The following is a 20,928-nucleotide window of genomic DNA, read 5'->3' on the forward strand; positions in this document are numbered from 1 at the left end:
CTAGTTGCAATTTTAAAATAGTTGTTTTCTATGTGAATCAGTTTTAAAATGTCATTTATTCCTGTGATCAAAGCTGAATTTTCAGCATCATTACTCCAGTCTTCATGATCCCTCAGAAAACATTTTAATTTGCTGATTTGCTGCTCAAGAAACATTTCTGATTATTATCAGTGTTGTAAACAGCTGTGCTGCACAATATTTGTTTTGGAAACCGTGATGCATTTTATTTTTCAGTATTCTGATGAATAGGAAGTTTAAAAGCGTCGATATGAACGATGTTCTGATCTCCAGATACGGTGCAAAATCATGCGAGAAAATGTTTTGGCATCTGTAGCAAACCAAACCTTTTTAAAAAACTATTTTTAGCTTTGAGAATGTCTTTTAAGTCCGATTTAGCTCACTTCTGGAGACAATTTAGTGGTAAAAGTGTAGTCAAGTAAACACACACGCTCACTTCTTGAGCTTTCTGTGACGTTTTCGGTGAGGAAATGAAGCTTCTGAGAAAAACGCAGAGTGTGTTTATTCTGGATCTGATAAACAGAATGGCCTGAAATAGTCTGGAGCACATGTGTGTGTCTGTGTGTGTGTGTTTGTGTTCTGAAGTGTATTTATAGTTGACATTTGGTCTGATTTAATTTTAATTGCAGGGAGGAGCTCATGCTTTTCCATGGTTTGTGCGTCCCGAGCTGCTTGTGCGTGTTCGCTGTGTTTTCATATGCATTTTTCTGCCTGCTGCTGGTTTGTGGGAGGGTCTCCGGCAGGACGCGGCTCTCTGAGTCATCGTGATGGAAACAGGGAGGAGTCTTTGAAAGAGAGAGGGAAGGAAAGAGACATGGATCAGCTGAGGAAGGAGAATTAGGAATGATTTGCCACTGAGCCGGTTCGTAGACCTGCATACCGCTCCGACCGACCTACGCAGACAGGAAAAGAGAGAGCCATAGAGAGACTAAAGGAGAACGGAGAGGTTTATTGGAGCGTCTGGATTTTGCCGGCAAATAAGTAAGAGGAAAGAATGTGTGGAATGAGAGAAGGAGAGCGAGAGTGTGTTTACTTAAAGGGATAGGTCACCACAAAATCATCATTTGTTCACCCTCATGTCATTGGAAGCTTATCACTTTTGTCTTTTTTGAAGAATATTGGCGTCCAAACAGCATTGAGTTTCATCGTATGAATAAACGAACTCAAAACGTCTTCTCCAAAGAAGAATTACAGGCTTTAATTTTTGGCTTTAACTATACTTTTCATTTCTTAAATTACTCACAGATGTGAGCTAAAGCTGATGAATTTTTGCTTTGTGGAAATCTGCCAATGTCTTTAAAGGTGGAAATGATTCATGAAGGAAACTTAGGGCTAGGGTTAGATTTTTAGATCACAAATAGCTTTATATGTAAACAATTCAAGTCTAGGTAAGTCAGTTAGATAGGCAAGTGTGTGTGTGTTTGAACACTGTGTTCAGTGTCTGTGTTTTGGCCTTGGGCTCAGTATGACAGCAGCCTCTGTGTCTGCTTGTATGTGTGTGAGTGTGAATAACTGTCTGGATTAGATCTGCATGCTAATAATACTTGTGAACTTGACAGATTTTAAAGAGTAGGGCTGGCATTCAGTTAAAATGTTTTTCAAATTAATTAGGTAACATGCCAGTTAATTATTCAATAATAAATTGCATGCACTACTATTCAAACGTTTAGATTTTTAAAAAAGAAATTCATAATTTTATTCAGCAAGCATGCATTTAATTGCTCAAAAGTGATGTTAATGACATTTAGAATGTTACAAAAGATTTGTTTCAAATAAATGCTGTTCTTTTGAACATTCTGTTCATCAATGAAAATACTGAAAATACAATGTATCAGTTTTGAGCAGCAAATCGGCATATTACCACGATTTCTTTAGGAACATGTGACACTGAAGACTGGAATAATGATGCTGAAAATTCAGCTTTGATCACTGGAATAAATTACATGGTAAACCGTATTCACATTGTCAACAGTTATTTTAAGTTGTAATAATATTTCACAATTTTTACTCCATTTTTGATCAAATAAATGCAAAATCATACCATTAAAAAAATCTAATTTTTGAACAGAAGTGTATATCTAATTTATGCAATACACAGAACCATTTCCATTTATGCTGGCTCTGAAAAGTCATTCAAAATAATTATTTCTGATTATTAGTTATTTTAAGTTGTAATAATATTTCACAATTTTTACTATATTTTTGATTAAATAAATGCAAAGTCATACCATTAAAAATCAAACTTTTGAACAGAAGTGTATATTATATTTATGTAATACACAGAACCATTTCCATTTTTTCTGGCTCTAAAAAAGTCGCTAAAAAGCCAGTTAAAAATAGCTATTTCTAATTATTAATTATTTTAAACAGTAATAAAATTGCACAATTTTTACTGCATTTTTGATGACCCAAAACTCTCAAATGGTTGCACATACCTATATTTGCTAAAGAAAGATTTTTTTTAATGTCCATACCATGCAACATAAGCCTATGACTTTCAATCTACGTAAACATGCTGACTGACGTCTTTGGCGATCAAGCTTGAATTACTAATACGATAGGAAAAAGTCATTACATTTGCATTCATTCATTCAGGAGACACTTTTTATCCAAAGCTCGCTCTCGGATGAGAGCTGTTCATCTTAAGAAAGCTATAACAAGAAGTGCTGATAATACAAAGTTTCAAGCATTTTCCGGAAAATAATTTGCATTTGGGTCAGCTGGAATAATGAATTGTGTTAATTTATCATGTTATATATATTTTTTAAAAGCTATTAACCACACTAAATTAACATGTTAAATTGACAGCTCTACCCTAGTGAAAAATAAGTATACTAAAATGTATTTAAAATGCATTTATTTCATGTTAAGTATACCTTAAATACATTTACATATTATGGACTTAATAAAAATACCTGCTTTTGTACTTTGTGTACTAAACTGTATACCAGTTTAGTACACTTAAAGTACAAAAGCAGGTATTAAAGTCTGCTAAATTGTAATTTTTCTATTTGCACTTTAATTGAGCAGAAATAGTGCTGAATTCCAAATAAAGACATACTTAAATATATTTAATTATTGCAAATGTACTTTCGGTACATTTTAATATTTTGCATGTAAAGACTGATATCATTTGAAGATCATATAATCCTCACCAATAGTGACATTAAAACATATTTTAGGCTTAATATTAAATGTGCATTGCACACAAGTAGTGCATCAAATAAAGTTTAATTACAATTTTTCTCAAGTGATATGTCAATAAATATGTTTTAAAATGCATTTATTTTATACTAAGTCTATTAATTTTTGTATTAAAGTACTTATATGTGCTCTGTATAATATGATCTTAATAAAGGCTTACACTACTATAAAGAGAACTATCTTTATCTGAGACACATTATATGTTTTAGAGTATGTGAAATATATAACCATTAGTGAAAAATCAAATGTGAATAATTAAAAATATTGTTTTTTTTTTTTTGTTTGTTTGTCCGTTAGAGGATTTTAATGTGTGTCGGATTGAAGAAACCGCAGAGAAATTGATCTAATAAAAGCACAAAAGTTCATTCTGGTTCAAGAGCCTTTGAGTTAAATGATTGTGTCTCATTTTAGTCCAGATCAGATCAATGTTGCTTGGAGAGTCAGCTGCTTTTGCTCTGACAGGCCTCATGGTGCAGTTCAAGACTCCACGTGTTTTGAAAGGCGTCATTAGCCTGTGTTGTGTAAGAGTTTGGCGCTATCTGATTGTAAAAGAGGCTTTGAAGTGTTGATGTATAAAAATGATTCATATTTAAAGATGAAGTGTGTCATCACTACACAGAATTGCAACATTTAGAGTTTTCAAACACTGTTACTGATTGTTCAGCCCCTCCCCTGTCTGTCATTAGTTAGTCAGACAGATAGTCCCACCCCCAATCTGACCTCATTGGTTAAGTCAGAGGTTACAGTGTACATTATGAATACTGCTATATTGTTAACCATGCTTTAGTATTTTGGATTCTTCTGTTTTGTGCTTCACACAGTAAATAATATTACAAATGTGAAACCCAGTGCTACAATTTGCTTTAACCTGGAGCTAGATGAGATATCAAAGGGATAGTTTATCCAAAAATATAAATGTGCTGAAATGAGTTTGTTAGTTCTTCAGATTTGGAGAAATGTAGCATTCCATCACTTGCTCACCAATGGATGTGAATGGGTGCCGTCAGAATGAGAGTCCAAAAAAACTGATAAAAACATCACAGTAATCCACAAGTAATCCACACCACTCCAGTCCATCAGTTAACATCTTTAGAAGACAATAAACTACATGTTTGTAAGAAACAAATCCATCAAGACATTTTTATCTAAAATATGAGTCCATAATCTATATGACTTTGGTTTGTTTTGGGGTTTCTTTGGACCTTTTAGCTCATTGACAGAGCTGGCATGAGCAAAACATCATCTTTTTTTTGCATCTGAACTTTTCAGACTCTTAAAACTTTTATTTTTAGGTTAAATTAGATTCCTTGTTTTTTAATGTGCTCTCAGGCTTTCGAAGTGCATCTCAAAATGTGTCTTTTAATGATTTTTGATATTTATACACTGTATTTACTCGCAAATGTATTTACTAATTTACTTAAATGGCTTAAAAGTGGATGCAAAAGAGATTCAATAAGGTTTTAATTTGTTAACAGTGGTTAACTACATGCATTGTGAACTAACATGAACAAACATTTAACAACTATATTTTTAATAACTAACATTAGCAAAGATTCACACAGTAAATAATACTACAAATGTGAAACCCAGTGCTACAATTTGCTTTAACCTGGAGCTAGATGAGATATCAAAGGCATAGTTTATCCAAAAATATAAATGTGCTGAAATGTCCTCACCCCTCAGGCATCCAAGATGTAGATGAGTTTGTTAGTTCTTCAGATTTGGAGAAATGTAGCGTTCCATCACTTGCTCACCAATGGATGTGAATGGGTGCCGTCAGAATGAGAGTCCAAAAAACTGATAAAAACATCACAGTAATCCACAAGTAATCCACACCACTAAAGTACATCAATTAACATCTTTAGAAGACAATAAGCTGCATGTTTGTAAGAAACAAATCCTTCATTAAGACATTTTATCTAAAATATGAGTCCATAATCTGTAATACCACTTCCTCCATTGAAAATCTCCTGTTGTCTCTCACGTCAAAATCCAGCCACATATTTGTTTAGTGCTGTTTTGGCTTGTAAATGGTGCTTGATCTGTGCAGATTTCTCTCCTGATTCAGACCAGACCACTTCTTCACTGGAAGAAGCGTTATTATGGATTATATACTCGTATTTTATTTAAAAATGTCTTAATGATTAATTTTTTTCACCTTTTGTCTTCTCAAGATGTTAACTGATGGACTGGAGTGGTACTTGTGGATTATTGTGACATTTTTATCAGCTGTTTGGACTCTCATTCTGACGGAACCCATTTACTGCACACTCAAATGTACTCACCCTCAGATCATAAAGATATAGATGAATTTGTTAGTTCATCAGATTTGTAGAAATGTGTGATTCCATCACTGTCAGAATGAAAGTCCAAACAGCTGATAAAAACATCACCATAATCCACAAGTAATCCACACCACTCCAGTCCATCAGTTAACATTTTGAGAAGACAAAAGACTTGTAAACATTGCTTGATGTGTGCAGATTTCTCTCCTGATTCAGACCAGACTACTTTTTCACTGGAGGAAGTGTATTTTAGTTAAAAATGTCTTAATGATGAATGTGTTTCAGCTTTTGTCTTCTCAAGATGTTAACTGATGGACTGGAGTGGTACTTGTGGATTATTGTGATGTTTTTATCAGCTGTTTGGACTCTCATTCTGACGGCACTCATTCACTGCACGCTCAAATGTATTTACCCTCAGATCATCCAAGATATAGATTAATTTGTTAGTTCGTCAGATTTGTATAAATGTGTAATTCCATCACTGTCTCACCAATGGATGTGAATGGGTGCCGTCAGAATGAAAGTCCAATTAGCTGATAAAAACATCACAATAATTCACAAGTAATTCTCACCACTCCAGTCCATCAGTTAACATTTTGAGAAGACAACAGACTGGTAAACTGTGCTTGATGTGTGCAGATTTCTCTCCTGATTCAGACCAGACCACTTTTTCACTGGAGGAAGCATTATTATGAATTATAGACTCATATTTTAGTTAAAAGTGTCTTAATGATGAATTTGTTTCAGCTTTTGTCTTCTCAAGATGTTAATTGATGGACTGAAGTGGTACTTGTGGATTATTGTGATGTTTTTGTCAGATGTTGGACTCTAATTCTGACGGTACCCATTCACTGCAGAGGATCCATTGGTGAGCAAGTGATGCAATTTCTCCAAATCTGATTAAGAAACAAACTCCTCTACATCTAGGATGACCGGAGACAACACATGTCCATTTGTAGGTAAACCGTTCCTTTAATCCAGAGTTAAGCATAGTAAATAGCATTAGATTAGTCTGATTAGATACTGATATTTCATTAGGTGCTTTATTGCATTAGTGTGGCAGCTGTGTGCTAAAGTGTTTCAAACAGGATGTGTTGAGCTTATGTAACTGAACCCCAAAAGCTCTTTGAGTCGTATGACACGGTTCAGCTGGCGTTACGACAGCGCTGATAATGTTTGTTTGTTTGAGTGATAAAAGTGGCTTCAAGATCTACATCAAAGACATTAACCAGACGCACACTGACTCTCTTTCTCTCTCTGTCTCTGTGTGTGTGAGTCTGTCTCTCTTCCGCTGTGTGTCAGCTGATCCATGTGTCTGTATATTTTAGTTGGTTTTATGAGGCAGCTTGTGTACTCCTCTGCGAAATGAATAATATGATCGGTTTATATATGCGTGTGTGTGCTGGCAAAGGAAAGGCGTGAGTTATTTTTATCCGTGTGGGAACAGAGGGTCTTTGTCAGCAGCTGGAGGAAACGGATTGGGAAGTTGACGTACACACACACACACACACACACGCACGCTATTTTAGGCCTTTGAATGCTTGATGGTTTGGCTGTTGTGATACAGCTGAAAAAGTTTTAGAGTTCCAGACATTCAGGCCACTAGTGAATGATTCTGTTGCATTCGATTCCAATTTTTATTGCAAGCTCTAAGCATAGTAATTAAAGTAAGAAAATAAGTTTGCATGAATGACTTTGGTTTGTTTTGGGGTTTCTTTGGACCTTTTAGCTTATTGACAGAGCTGGCATGAACAAAACATCATCTTTTTTTGCATCTGAACTTTTCAAACTCTTAAAACTTTTATTTTTAGGTTTAAATGTGCTCTCAGGCTTTCAAAGCGCATCTCAAAATCTTGGTCTTTTAATGATTTTTGATATTTATATACTGTACTTACAAATGTATTTATTAATTTACTTAAATGGCTTAAAAGTGGATGCAAACGAGATTCAGTAAGGTTTCCTTTGTTAATAGTGGTTAACTACATTAGTTTACATAAGCAATGAAGAATATATTATTAAGAGTGAAAAATACATTTGCAGCATTTATTGACCCAAGATAATTTTAGTGCATTCTTAAAATAAAAAAAAAATGCATTTTAGCATTAGTTAATGCACCGTGAACTAACATGTACAAATATTTAATATTTAGTATTTTTAATAACTAACATTAGCAAAGATTAATAAATGCTGTAGTATATTTCTTAATTTCTTAATATATATAATATATATATGCATACATATATTATATGTTGACTAATGCATTGACTGATGTTAACAAAAGAGACCATATTGTAAAGTGCATTTAAAATCTAGTAAAAAATAAACAAGACTCTTTGTTTTGCATTGGTTGTTAGTAAATATTTGTGTCATTTCATGAAATCGGTGCCTTTTGTGTCCCTAAGAAATAATCCAACATAGATTTAATATAACAAATAAATGTGCAATTTAAAAACATAACAATACTATGTATGCTTTCATCCATATTACGTCGAAAAAGTCAATTAAATATATTTTAAATCATTTAAATAGCATTTATGCTATCCCTCACTATGATTTTTCTTTTTCAGGACTTTTAATTTTCAGAATGATGGAAAAGTTATATAAAAATCACACGTAAATATTGCAAGTATGCATTTTTTTCTATAAAATATAAATAATTTGATTAAAAAAAAAAAAAATTGATTTTTGTTGATGTCCCCTGATTTTATGTCAGCCCTGTTACCCTCATCAAAAAATCCTTGTAAAATTAAATTAAAATAACATGCTTTCTGGGAGGTTGCATCATCTCTCAGCCAGGACTCCAACACTTAAAATATAAGCATGTTTTTCTTCAGTTCTCTATAATGTTCTATTTTTTGATGATTTATGCGGCTTGACTATCGGGGGGCCGTTCATGCATTGTCATTCCTGTTACCATTTTTTAAAATGCAAATTTAAACAATTATTATTTTAATATAATTAATGTCTACAAGTAAAGTGTGCAGTATGTGCTTTTATGAACTGTCGTTCAAACCTGTTACTGTCAACCTGTTACCGTCAACCTGTTACCGGTTCTGACGTGGTTAACAGGGATGACATTGATTAGGTTTGACCCTAAATAAAGATCGTCAGTGTAAAATTCAAACATTTTAAAGGTCACTCTCTGTGTATTATTGAGCTAATGCCTGTATCATTCAGTGGCATGTGAGTTCTAATTAAACTATAGTATCTAGTAACACTTGTGTCAGTAACAGGGTTGACAAAAATACCAAAACATGAGGTAGAAATAGTCATAAAATAATAAATTACATAGCCTAAAATGGCACAGTACAATTTCTTGTCATATTTTATTTTTCAAATTTTCCAAGTGGAAAAGTCACTGATTTCATGGAATGAACCATTTAAGAGTATTTAATCATTTTCTTTATATGCACTGATAAAAATATTAAATATATACTCTAAAACATGAGGTATGCATGTCTTTGAGGACATTTGTGAGTAATTATGGAAACCATTTGTTTGACTCACTCATGAATTGACGCAAATTAAAATAAATTGATCTTATCAACATTTTTATCTACTCAAATGCTATTTATAAATCTCTTAACCCACGCTTACTTATAGCTCAAAATAGAAACATGTGAAACTAATCTAATGTCACAGTAATTAGGCTCACCAGTGGATCCTCTGCGGTGAATGGGTGCCGTCAGAATGAGAGTCCAAACGGCTGATAAAAACATCACAATAATCCACAAGTAATCACTCCATCCATCAGTTAACATCTTCAGAAGTCAAAAGATGCATGTCTGTAAGAATCAAATCCATCAAGATGATTTCAACTAAAAAACGAGTCCGTAATCTTTAACTCTTTCTCCAGTGAAAAAGTGGTCTGGTCTGAATCAGGAGAGAAATCTACACAGATCAAGCACCAAAACAGACTAAAACAGCCCTGAACAAATATGTGGATGGATTTTGATAGGACAACAAAAGATGTTATTTTTCACTGGAGGAAGTGTTGTTGTGGATTATGAACTCATATTTTAGTTAAAAATGTCTTAATGATAGATTTCTTTCTTACAAACACAACTTTTTGGCGTCTGTGGATTGTGATGTTTTTATCAGCTGTTTGGACTCTCATTCTGACGGTACCCATTCACATCCATTGGTGAGCAAGTGATGGAATGCTACATTTCTCCAAATCTGATGAAGAAGCAAACTCGTCTACATCTTGGATGGCCCAAGGGAGAGCAACTTTAGAGCAAATGTAATTTTTTGGGTGAACTATACCTTTAAAATCGTTCCAATATTCTTCTTAGTGTTGCTTAATGTTACATCACCAGCAAAATCATTGCAACTATATTTAATCTGTCACCCAGCCCTAGTTGGCACCATGTGCACTGGATAACAAGAGCTCTTTGGTAGGTGTGTGTGTGTGTGTGTGAAGTGGACAGTGTGTTCCTTGTTCCTTGGCCTTAGTTTGTGGGAGAAGCACATGTTTCTGAAGCCCTGAGTGCTCACACACACACAGACATTTAAGGTTACATGCGGGTAAAGCAGCTTATAATACTTGAACTAATCTTTTCTGCTTTCTTCAGTTTCTCATGACCGACTCCTGAGTTTTTCCCCTCTCTCTCTCTATCTGTAGGTAATCACTCCGTGTCGTCGACTAGTTCTGTGTGCGGAAAACAGGAAAGAAATGGAGGAATGGATCGCAGCGCTGAAGAGTGTTCAGAACAGAGAACACTTTGAGGTGAGTTTCACATATGACTGGACGTTTTCACAGTATGTCTAGGGTCGGGTTTTCTGAAATGTATTACGTCACATTCTTTACAAGTGATTGGATTGCAGGGGAAAATCAGTTTTTTGACTTGTTACACAAAATGAGTCAGAATAAAGTTTCATTTCGCGTTTTATTACTAGTAGCGACTCAAAACTACCTTCTGTATTTTTTGTTCTGTTTAGTGACAGGTTATGGAGCAGATTATACCACAATAAATTGCTGGTTAAAAAAAAAAAAAACAGTATTTGTAAGGAAAATTTGATTTGATTTTCTGTCCAAAATTACTGTATGTACAGTAGCTATTAATATTTTGTTTGGCAAAACTTTATTTTGAATAAAATACACTACTGTTCAACTTTTTGAATTGGATTTAATTTTTAGTTTGCTTTTATATTTTAGTTTAAGTTTTTAATAATTTTGTTTGGGGCCGTCAAATGATTAATCGCAATTAATCGCATCCAAATTAAAAGTTTGCATACTATATTTGTGTTTACTTTGCATATTTATTATGTATATATAAATACACACACATGCATGTATATATTTTGAAAAATATTTATACCTGTATAGACTTTTATACCTGTATATAATTTAGATTATAAATAAATTAGTGCTGTCAAATGACTAATCGCGAGTAATCACATCCAAAATAAAACATACTATATGTGTGTTTACTCTGCATATTTATTATGTATATATAAATGCACACAACATATTTATATGCATATATATTTATATCTGTATATAATTTGGATTATAAATAAATTAGGGCTGTCAAACGATTAATCGTGAGTAATCGCATCCAGAATAAAAGTTAATGTTTACATGCTATATGTGCATTTACTCTGCATATTTATTATGTATATATAAATACACACACAAAATATTTATATGCGTATATGTTTATATCTGTATATAATTTAGATTATAAATAAATTAGGGTTGTCAAACAATTAATCGCAATTAATCGCATCAAAAATAAAAGTTTGTTTACATACTATATGTGCGTTTACTCTGCATATTTATTATGTATATATAAAAACACATACATACATGCATATATTTTGAAAAATATTTATATGCATATATTTTTATACCTGTATATTATTAAGATTATAAATAAATAGGGCTGTCAAACTGTTTTATATTATTTTTATTATTATTATTTAGGTTCAGTTTATTTTTATTGAATATGTTCTAAAATGTAATTTATTTCTGTGATCAAAGCTGAATTTTCAGCATCATTACTCCAGTCTTCAGTGTCACATGATCCTTCAGAAATCATTCTAATATGCTGATTTGCTGCTCAAGAAACATTTCTGATTATTATCAATGTTAAAAATTGCTACATTGTATTTTCAGAATTCTTTGATGAATTCGAGGAACATTTATTTGAATTTGAATGTCTTAACCGTCACTTTTGATCAGTTTAACTCTTGTTTCTCTGCTCTAGTCCACTCAGTTCAGTATGGATCATTTCTCTGGGATGCATAACTGGTACGCCTGTTCCCACGCTCGCCCCACGTACTGTAATGTCTGTCGGGAGGCTCTGTCGGGGGTCACGTCTCACGGACTGTCCTGCGAAGGTCTGTTGCTTGATTTGATATGCGATAATTGGATGTAAGGTTTGAATGTTTAAGTGCTGATTTGTATGTTAACTTGACTGAAATCTCTCTGTGTGTCGTACAGTGTGTAAGTTTAAGGCTCACAAGCGTTGTGCGGTCAGAGCAACTAATAACTGCAAATGGACGACACTGGCCTCTATCGGCAAAGACATACTGGAGGATGAGGATGGGGTAAGTCATGCAAAAACAAACTTGTTCCAGTGTTAGGTTAAAATTTATTTATATTATAGTTTTATTAATATTCTGAATTAGCTTTTGTTTTTATATTTTTAGTTTTCTTTTTAGTTTATTTTTTAGTCATTTTGTTATACTTTTTTGTTTATTTTGTATTTATTTTTTATACTATTTCTGTTTTGTTTTTTTTTGTTTTGTTTTTGGTGTTTACTTATTTTACTAGTTTGTTTTTATTTTAGTCTTAGTTTTTAATTATTTCCAGGCAACAATTCTAATTCCATCTAATATTTATATTTTATTTAAATTTAGCTTTGTTTTAATTAACAAAGATATTTGTAACAGTTTTACTTTACTTTTTTTTCTTCTTCAGCTTTAGCTTTAGTTTTTATTTATTTCCAGTAAGTAACTTTAAAGCTTCAACTTAAAACTATTTCAATTATTTGATTCTAAATTTCATTGTGTTTGTTTTCTCATATTTATATTTTATTTTATTTTATTTTATTTTATTTTATTTTATTTTATTTTAATTAACAAAAAAGTTTTTCATAGCTTTGGCTTAAGTTAACTTTTTTTGTATAGTTGTATTTTATATATAAATTTGTATATTACTTTTTAATATCTTTGTTTTTATATTTTTAGTTTTCTTTTTAGCTTCATTTTTATTAATTTTGTTATACGTTTGTTCATTTTTATTCATTTTTATACTATTTACAGTTCGTTTTTTTGCTGTTTATCCGTTTTTACTACTTTATATTTTATTTATTTTCAGCTTTGCTGAAGATGTTTTAACAGTTTTAGTCAACATTTTTATCATTATTATTTTAAAATTACTGTTTAATTTATTTTTATTTCCATTTTAGTTTTTATTTATTTCCAGTAAGTAATTTTAAAGCTTCATCTTATAAATTCAGTTAGTTGCCAAAAAAACATTTTTGTTCTGTTTGTTTTCTAGTATTAATATTTTATTGTATTTTAATTAAAAAAAAGGTTTTATTTTATTTTTTATATTGTTATTTATATATATATACTTATATTATTTTATTCATTTATTTATTTATTTATTTATTTTAGATATTTTTATATAAGAACGCAATTTAACACATTTATATTTGTATTAGTATTTAAGATTACTTTTATTTAAGTTTAATTTATTTTTGTTTCAATTTTAGTGCTTTTTAATGTAATTTTAACATTCATTTCATTCATGCGATTGCTATGTATTTTCATGCCTGTTTTAGAGGATCAAGATGTATGTGTGATGCATGCAGGAAATCAGAATCTTATGAGTTTCCTTATGTAAGAAGCTCTGTTAACATCTGGACTGATTAGTCATCCTGTAATTAACGGCTTTGTAAACTGTGTAGATCTCGATGCCTCATCAGTGGCTGGAGGGAAATCTGCCCGTCAGCGCCAAATGCACCGTGTGCGATAAAACCTGTGGCAGCGTCCTGAGACTGCAGGACTGGCGCTGTTTATGGTGCAAAGCCATGGTGAGTGCGTCAAACTTCACTCTTTCTGACATTCGTGACATTTCCTTAATTTTAGGCTACACATTTACTGTAATACAATTATGTTGTCCAGGTGCATGCTGGGTGCAAAGATCAGCTCTCTCCGAAGTGCCCGCTGGGTCAGTGTAAAGTCTCTGTGATTCCACCCACTGCTCTCAACAGCATCGACTCAGACGGTGAGCGTCCAATTAGAACCATCTCTTACAAACAACCAATCAGAAAGAGCCATCTCATGGAGATATCCAATCAGAGCTCGCCGTCAGAAATAACTCGTATCATAATCACCACTCAGAAATGACCAATTATGGAATTATGTCAGAAATAGATCAGAACTGAAGCACGCAGACACTTTAGACTGAAGATTCAACGTGATTCAGTGTTGATATTCAGCTAAATAAAACATAAAACTAATGTTTTAATGCAAATGGTATGGTTTCAGTCAGTAGCAAGATACTTCGAAAAAGTCAAACTGCAACTAAAATTGGTAAAAATCATATTAGTTACTTGAAATAAAGCTGGAATAAAATAATATATAAATATTCGATGAAAAACTAAATCTTAAAAAATTAAGCGTATTTTATTTAAGGCAAAATTTCCAATAGCTGAAGCTCTATTGTTGCTAAAACGTAAACTGAAATAAAAATAAATTAATTCTAAATAGAAATATAAAAAAAAATCAAAAACTAATAAAAATGCTGAAAGCATATAACAAAATTAAAGCTAAACTTACTAAAATTAAGGTGAAAATTGAAAATATAAAATTAAAAGCTAATTAAAAATATTACGTATTTTATGTATTATGTTTTATGTATTTTAATATATGTAAATGGTAACACTTTACAATAAAGTCCCCAAACCAAAAACTAATAAAAAATGACAAATGCACAACACAAAATTAAAGCTACTTACTGAAATTAAAACTAAAATTACAAAAAAAAACAAAAAACAAAACGAACGCTGAAAATAAAATAAAGTTAAAAAAAAAAGAAAAAATTACTAAAAATAAAATAAAGGCTAATTTAAAATATTACAAAATATTATAATACTATGTAAGTTTGTAATAAAATTTCAAAACCAAAAAGCCAATAGCATAAACAAAATTACTAAAATTTAAAAATGTGAAATTAAATTAAATTAAATTTAAGCTGAAAATATAAAAATGAAAGCCAATTTAAAATATATAAAAATGTTCATGTTAATATTAAATGTTAATGTTACTTAATCTGTAAAATAACAATGAGCAAATGCATTTGTTACAGTATTTATTAACCTTTGTTTGTTAATAAAAATACAACTGTTAATTCATTTTAGCTCAAGTGCAATAAAAAATATTAATAGATACAGCTTTTGAGAGATTGAAGTGAACATTAGCTGAGATTAATACATTCTTTACAAGTATTTTTCATTTTGTGAAATAATGCATTTAACTAATGTAATAACAAATGCAACCTTATTGTAAAGTGTTACCATAAAAATAATACTAAAATAACACTGTAAAAAGTAAACATTTCTCCTATTTGTGTGTGATTTGTAGGGTTTTGGAAGGCGACGTGTCCTCCGACCTGCACGAGCCCGTTGTTGGTGTTTGTGAACAGTAAAAGTGGAGATAATCAGGGCGTGAAGTTTCTGCGGCGCTTTAAGCAGCTGTTGAATCCCGCACAAGTGTTCGATCTGATGAACGGAGGGCCACATCTGGGGTAAAACACACACCTTTAACTCTTCACAGAAAATCAGGATCACAAATAACCACTCTTAGACAATGGAAATCAATCATTCTGTGTTGTATTATTGTTCATTGACATCCGTACCTGTGTTTGTTTGTGTTTGTGTCGCAGCTTGCGTCTGTTTCAGAAGTTCGATACGTTTCGTATCCTGGTGTGTGGAGGCGACGGCAGCGTCGGATGGGTTTTATCAGAGATTGACGCTCTGACTTTGCACAAACAGGTACAGTTCATTGCAGAAACTGATGCAATCATTGCAAAAATATGCAAAAATAGTACAATCACAGCTTGCGTACTTCACTGCAACCCAGCCAAATAAAAGTTCATTTTAACTTAAAGACATAATGACAGAAATATATTTTACTGTTTTACTGTAGAATGTACTTCTCAAATAATAATAATAATAAAATCATAAAAACTTCATTTTTTTAAGGAATGTCACGTCATTTTCCTTTCATATTTAATTTTAAGACGAAACCTCTACTGTGAAAAAAATTTAAATAAAATAAAAAGAATTGTTAAATTTTGTCACATTTTAAAAGAGTTATTACATTTTTAATGCTTTATGTACTCATTTGATTACTACCATTTGTTGGTAATAAATTTGTATTATTAACTAATACATTTATTTAAATTAAAACAGACAAGGTAGAATTTGTTAACAAAAATAAATAATTAAATAATCCATTGGGCCCTATAATTGTAAAAATGCTATTAAATTAGTCAATTGTTAATTTGTATAAATTCAGTTATTTAGACATGCATTTTGTTTTTTAAACTTTAATTAAACCATTAAAATGGAATCTAGATTAAACTTAAAATACAAAATTAATGTAATTAAAATGTATTATTATTATTTATTATAAAATGTATTAAATAATAATAAAAATAGTAATAATTGTATTAAATTATTCAGTTGTTAATTTGTATAAAAATTAATTATTTAGACATGCATTTTGTTTTTTAAACTTTAATTAAACCATTAATATGAAATCTAGATTAAACTTAAAATACAAAATAAATTAATTTCATTAATTTATTATTATTTATTATAAAATGTATTATTAAATGATTAAAATTAAAATATAAAATGTATTTAAAATGTATTATTATTATTATAAAATGTATTATTAAATTATAATAAAAATAATAATAATTGTATTAAATTATTCAATTGTTAATTTGTATAAATTCGATTATTTAGACATGCCTTTTCTTTTTTTAAACTTTAATTAAAATGAAATGGAATCTAGATTAAAATTAAAATACAAAGTTAATGTAATAAAAATGTATTATTATTATTTATTAAAAAATATATTATTAAATAATAATAGAAATTATAATTGTATTAAATTTTTCAATTGTTGATTTGTATAATTTAAATTATTTAGACATGCATTTTGTTTTTGAAACTTTAATTAAAACATTAAAATGGAATCTAGATTAAAATTAAAATGCAAAATTAATTTAATTAAATTTTTTAATTATTATTTATTATAAAATGCACTATTGAATAATAATAATAATAATAAAATAGATTTCATAGGGTCCTAAATATGGCACAATATGAGTTCAGACACAGTATCTGTGCTTATACTGCCTTCTGGTGGTGGACTTTTTGTGCATTGCAGAAAATCAGCTTTGTATTTATCTACCTTTTTTAACATTAACATTTATTCATTTAGCAAACGCTTTTACCTAAAGCGACTTAAATTGCATTTAAGGTTTACATTTTCTGAGTTCATGCATTCCCTTGAAACTGTTTGAGTGACAGGTTTATGTCAGGAAGAGTGTTGACGTGTGTGTGTGTGTGTTCGCTTTGCAGTGCCAGCTTGGCGTACTTCCTCTGGGAACAGGAAATGACCTGGCGAGAGTTTTGGGGTGGGGCTCGGCGTGTGACGATGACACGCAGTTACCGCAGATACTGGAGAAACTAGAGAGAGCCAGTACCAAGATGCTTGACAGGTCAGTGTGATTGAAGTCATTGTCGCAGTCTGTTTCTGTCCTTGACAAACATTTGAACACGTTTATTTCTTCTAGATGGAGTATTATGGTATATGAGACCAAGTTGCCACGGCAACACTCCAGCTCCACGGTAACAGAGGACTGTAGTGAGGACTCAGAGGTAACAGTGATGATGATTAATGCTGCTGTGTGTATAAATGGCCTTCATTCGGACATTTTCTTTATTATATATCAAGTATTTATCCTTAAGTGTGAATCGGTTTCTTCTGAAGGACAAAAAAACCTAAACTGAAGTTAAAAAACCTAAACTGAAATAAGAATAAATTAAAATAAAACGAATAAAAAGCTAATAAAAATGGCAAAGCACATAACAAAAACACTAAAATTCAAATATATATAACAATAAAACCTCATTCAAAATATGAACAAGTTCTATAATAGTAAATAAATATGTACTGTATTTTTAAAAGTGTGATTGCATGGTTAATCAAAATGGCTTAATGCAATTATCAAATCTCAAAGGCTGTGATTTAATTAAATAAATATAAGCACTAATTTAATTTAATTAAATATGCATTTCAAAGTGAAGTGCAGCACTGTGATCGTTTACAAAATAAAAGCTTAATGGGTTTACATGTGAAAAATAAAAACTTACGCCAGCCATAAATATTGTATAGTAAAAGATTTTAATTTCACAGATGTACTTTAAAATACAATACTATTATAACAAAAAAAATTAAATATATTATATTATAATATTATAATAAAATCATATAATAAAATAAAATATATTTTTTTGTTTTACAGTGAAATATTACAATAGCAATATTTTATTTAGTAAAAATAATACAATGAATAATTCATAATTGTTTTAATAATTGTTGTTAATAATTGTATTAATAATTGTTATATAATAATTGTATACTGATATATGATCACAATTTTGGGGCAGTTTGCTGCACTACAAACAAGCACAGCAAATCTGAATTTTTGTTTTATTTTATTTTATATTTTATTTTATTTTATGTAATATTGTAATTTTTGCTGCCCTACAAACAAGCACAGCAAATGTGAAGTTTTATTTTATTTTATTTTATTTTATGTTATTTTATTTTATGTTATTTTTTTGTTGCCTTACAAACAAGCACAACAAATCTGGAGTTTTATTTTATTTTATTTTATTTTATTTTATTTTATTTTATTTTATTTTATTTTATTTTAATTTATTTTATTTTATTTTATTTTATTTTATTTTATGTTATTTTATGTTATTTTATTTTATTTTATTTTATTTTTTTGTTGCCTTACAAACAAGCACAACAAATCTGGAGTTTTATTTTATTTTGTTTTATTTTATTTTATTTTATTTTATTTTATTTTATTTTATTTTATTTTTTTGTTGCCTTACAAACAAGCACAACAAATCTGGAGTTTTATTTTATTTTGTTTTATTTTATTTTATGTAATATTGTAATTTGTTGCTGCCCTACAAACAAGCATAGGAAATCTGGAGTTTAATTTTAATTTAATTTATATTTTTTGTTGCCCTACAAACAAGCACAGCAAATCTGGAGTTTTATTTTATTTTATTTTATTTTATTTTGTTATTTTATTTTATTTTATTTTAATAATGTTAATGTTGGTCAAGGTTTCTTACACCAAAAACAGTTGTAATTTAGTTTTTCATAACCTTTTTATTTACAATTAAATAATCAGTATGACAGTATGAAATCAAAACCTTTTATTTTAAAAGAAGTGCTACTGTTGTGTGTTTCCTCTGTTTTGATTGGTTGAAATATGTTTCCTCTGCTCTGATTGGCTCTTCTACATTTCCTCTCTTCTTAATTGGCTGTTCTGAGTTTTCTCCTTTCTGATTGGCTGTTTTGTTTCAGGTGCAGCACATTCTGACCTACGAGGACTCAGTTGCTGCTCATCTCTCTAAAATCCTGACATCGGACCAGCACTCCGTGGTCATTTCATCTGCCAAGTACGTACTGTATATGTGAGCATTTCTGTTCATGCATATTCTTGCTGGTTGTTTATCTAAAAGTGTGTTTTTCAGAGTCCTGTGTGAGACGGTAAAAGACTTTGTTGCGAAAGTTGGACGTGCTTACGAGAAAAACACAGAAAACTCAGATGAATCAGAGGCCATGGCTAAAAAGGTCAGCTTTGATTGGCTATTGGATGACTCGCATTTTTATGATTGGCTGTTGGAAGGTTGGAAGTGTTCTGTGATTGGCTGATGGGTGACTCATGATGTTTTTGTGCACAGTGTGGTGTGCTTAAAGAAAAGTTAGACTCGTTATTGAAAACACTTAACGAGGAAGCCCAGGCCAGCAGTGTGATGTCTGCGCCGCCGCCCACTATCGCTGAGGAGCAGGTGGACGGGGAGGGTGTGGTTCTGGCTCCGCCCACTGCCCCGCCCACAGTCACGGCTCCTTGTTCACCTCGTCCGCCTGCCGCCATCTTCAAACCCCGAGAGCAGCTGATGCTTCGTGCCAACAGTCTGAAGAAAGCCATCAGACAAATCATAGAGCACACCGAGAAAGGTAGCGTTACTTCTGCAGGAAATTACATTAAAAATTCTATTAATAGATAAATGCTATTTTTGTACAATTTTTGATTGAATCTTGTGACGTTTAATTTGTAAATATGAATTATTTATTCTTAACTGTGTATTGTTTATCTCTGAAAAACGTAAACCTTCAAAAACTAGAGATTTAAGTTGAAGTCCTAAAATTTTAAAAACTTCAGCTGAAATAAAAACAAATTTTGAGAGACATGAATCATTTTAGTAAGTTGTTCTGTGTTTTTCCAACACCTTCTAATAGTTATTCATGTTTATTTGGTGCTGTAACTAGTAGTAAAGAGAGAGCATTAAAGAACATTAGAGAGCAGCAAAACAACATTTTTAAATTTTGTAATAAAATTGACAGAATTTGAAAGGAAAAATCTATATTTTTTTTTATAAAAATTAATGATTTTTTACATTAAAAATTCTATTAATGTATAAATTATGTAAATATTATGTAATAATTATCTGTTAAATAACAATTCAAAATTGCTATTTTTGTACAATCCAAAAATTTGGTGAAAAGGTGACTTTTAATTTGTAAATATGAGTATTTATTCTTAACTGTAAATTAAAAAAAATTAGAGATTTAAGTTGAAGTCCTAAAATGATTAAAACTTCAAATGAAATAAAAACAAATTAAAGCTAAATAGAATTATATTAAAAAAAAACAAAAGCTAATAGAAATGACAAAAATACATAACTAAATTACTAAAAAAAAGATAATTCAGTAATTCAATTTAATAAATACTATAATAGGATATAAATATACTATAAAGTAGGACTGCATGATTAATAGGAATAAAACTGAAAAACGTAACTAAAATTTATTTCAAAATGAAGTAATCCTGATTGTTTAACATTTGAAAAAAAAAAAAACAGTTATAATAATTTTGTCATAATCTAGCAATGTAATAATCAACACTCAAATAAAAACATTGCACACAAACGTTTTATTTGCATTTAAGGCAGTTTTTATATCACATTTTAAATAATTAATATAAATAATAATAATAGTAGTAATAATAATATTTATGTTTCTACTCCAGTTTGTTGTTGAAATATAAACATTTAAATTCCAGCTGTCATAAATAAAT

At 30.4% G+C, this 20,928-nt stretch overlaps 1 protein-coding gene across 3 annotated transcripts in view; it reads left to right on the forward strand.

The window, feature by feature from the left end:
• LOC127177137 (diacylglycerol kinase delta) overlaps nt 1-20,928 on the forward strand; it is a 46,290-nt gene that overhangs the window by 13,620 nt on the left and 11,742 nt on the right. The window contains exons 2-14 of one of the 3 annotated variants that reach the window (XM_051129207.1): nt 648-999; nt 10,132-10,236; nt 11,720-11,852; nt 11,956-12,062; nt 13,430-13,555; nt 13,647-13,749; nt 15,108-15,270; nt 15,409-15,517; nt 17,120-17,259; nt 17,335-17,419; nt 19,152-19,246; nt 19,322-19,421; nt 19,532-19,808. In XM_051129207.1, coding sequence (XP_050985164.1) covers nt 10,183-10,236; nt 11,720-11,852; nt 11,956-12,062; nt 13,430-13,555; nt 13,647-13,749; nt 15,108-15,270; nt 15,409-15,517; nt 17,120-17,259; nt 17,335-17,419; nt 19,152-19,246; nt 19,322-19,421; nt 19,532-19,808 — 1,492 coding nt within the window. In that variant the 5' untranslated portion in view covers nt 648-999; nt 10,132-10,182. Of the gene's footprint in view, nt 1-647; nt 1,000-9,924; nt 10,035-10,131; nt 10,237-11,719; nt 11,853-11,955; nt 12,063-13,429; nt 13,556-13,646; nt 13,750-15,107; nt 15,271-15,408; nt 15,518-17,119; nt 17,260-17,334; nt 17,420-19,151; nt 19,247-19,321; nt 19,422-19,531; nt 19,809-20,928 lie in introns of those variants that run through there. The other 2 variants (XM_051129206.1, XM_051129205.1) reach the window with 2 other exon arrangements.

Source organism: Labeo rohita, chromosome 15, assembly GCF_022985175.1.
Source record: "Labeo rohita strain BAU-BD-2019 chromosome 15, IGBB_LRoh.1.0, whole genome shotgun sequence".
Lineage (NCBI taxonomy): Eukaryota > Metazoa > Chordata > Actinopteri > Cypriniformes > Cyprinidae > Labeo > Labeo rohita.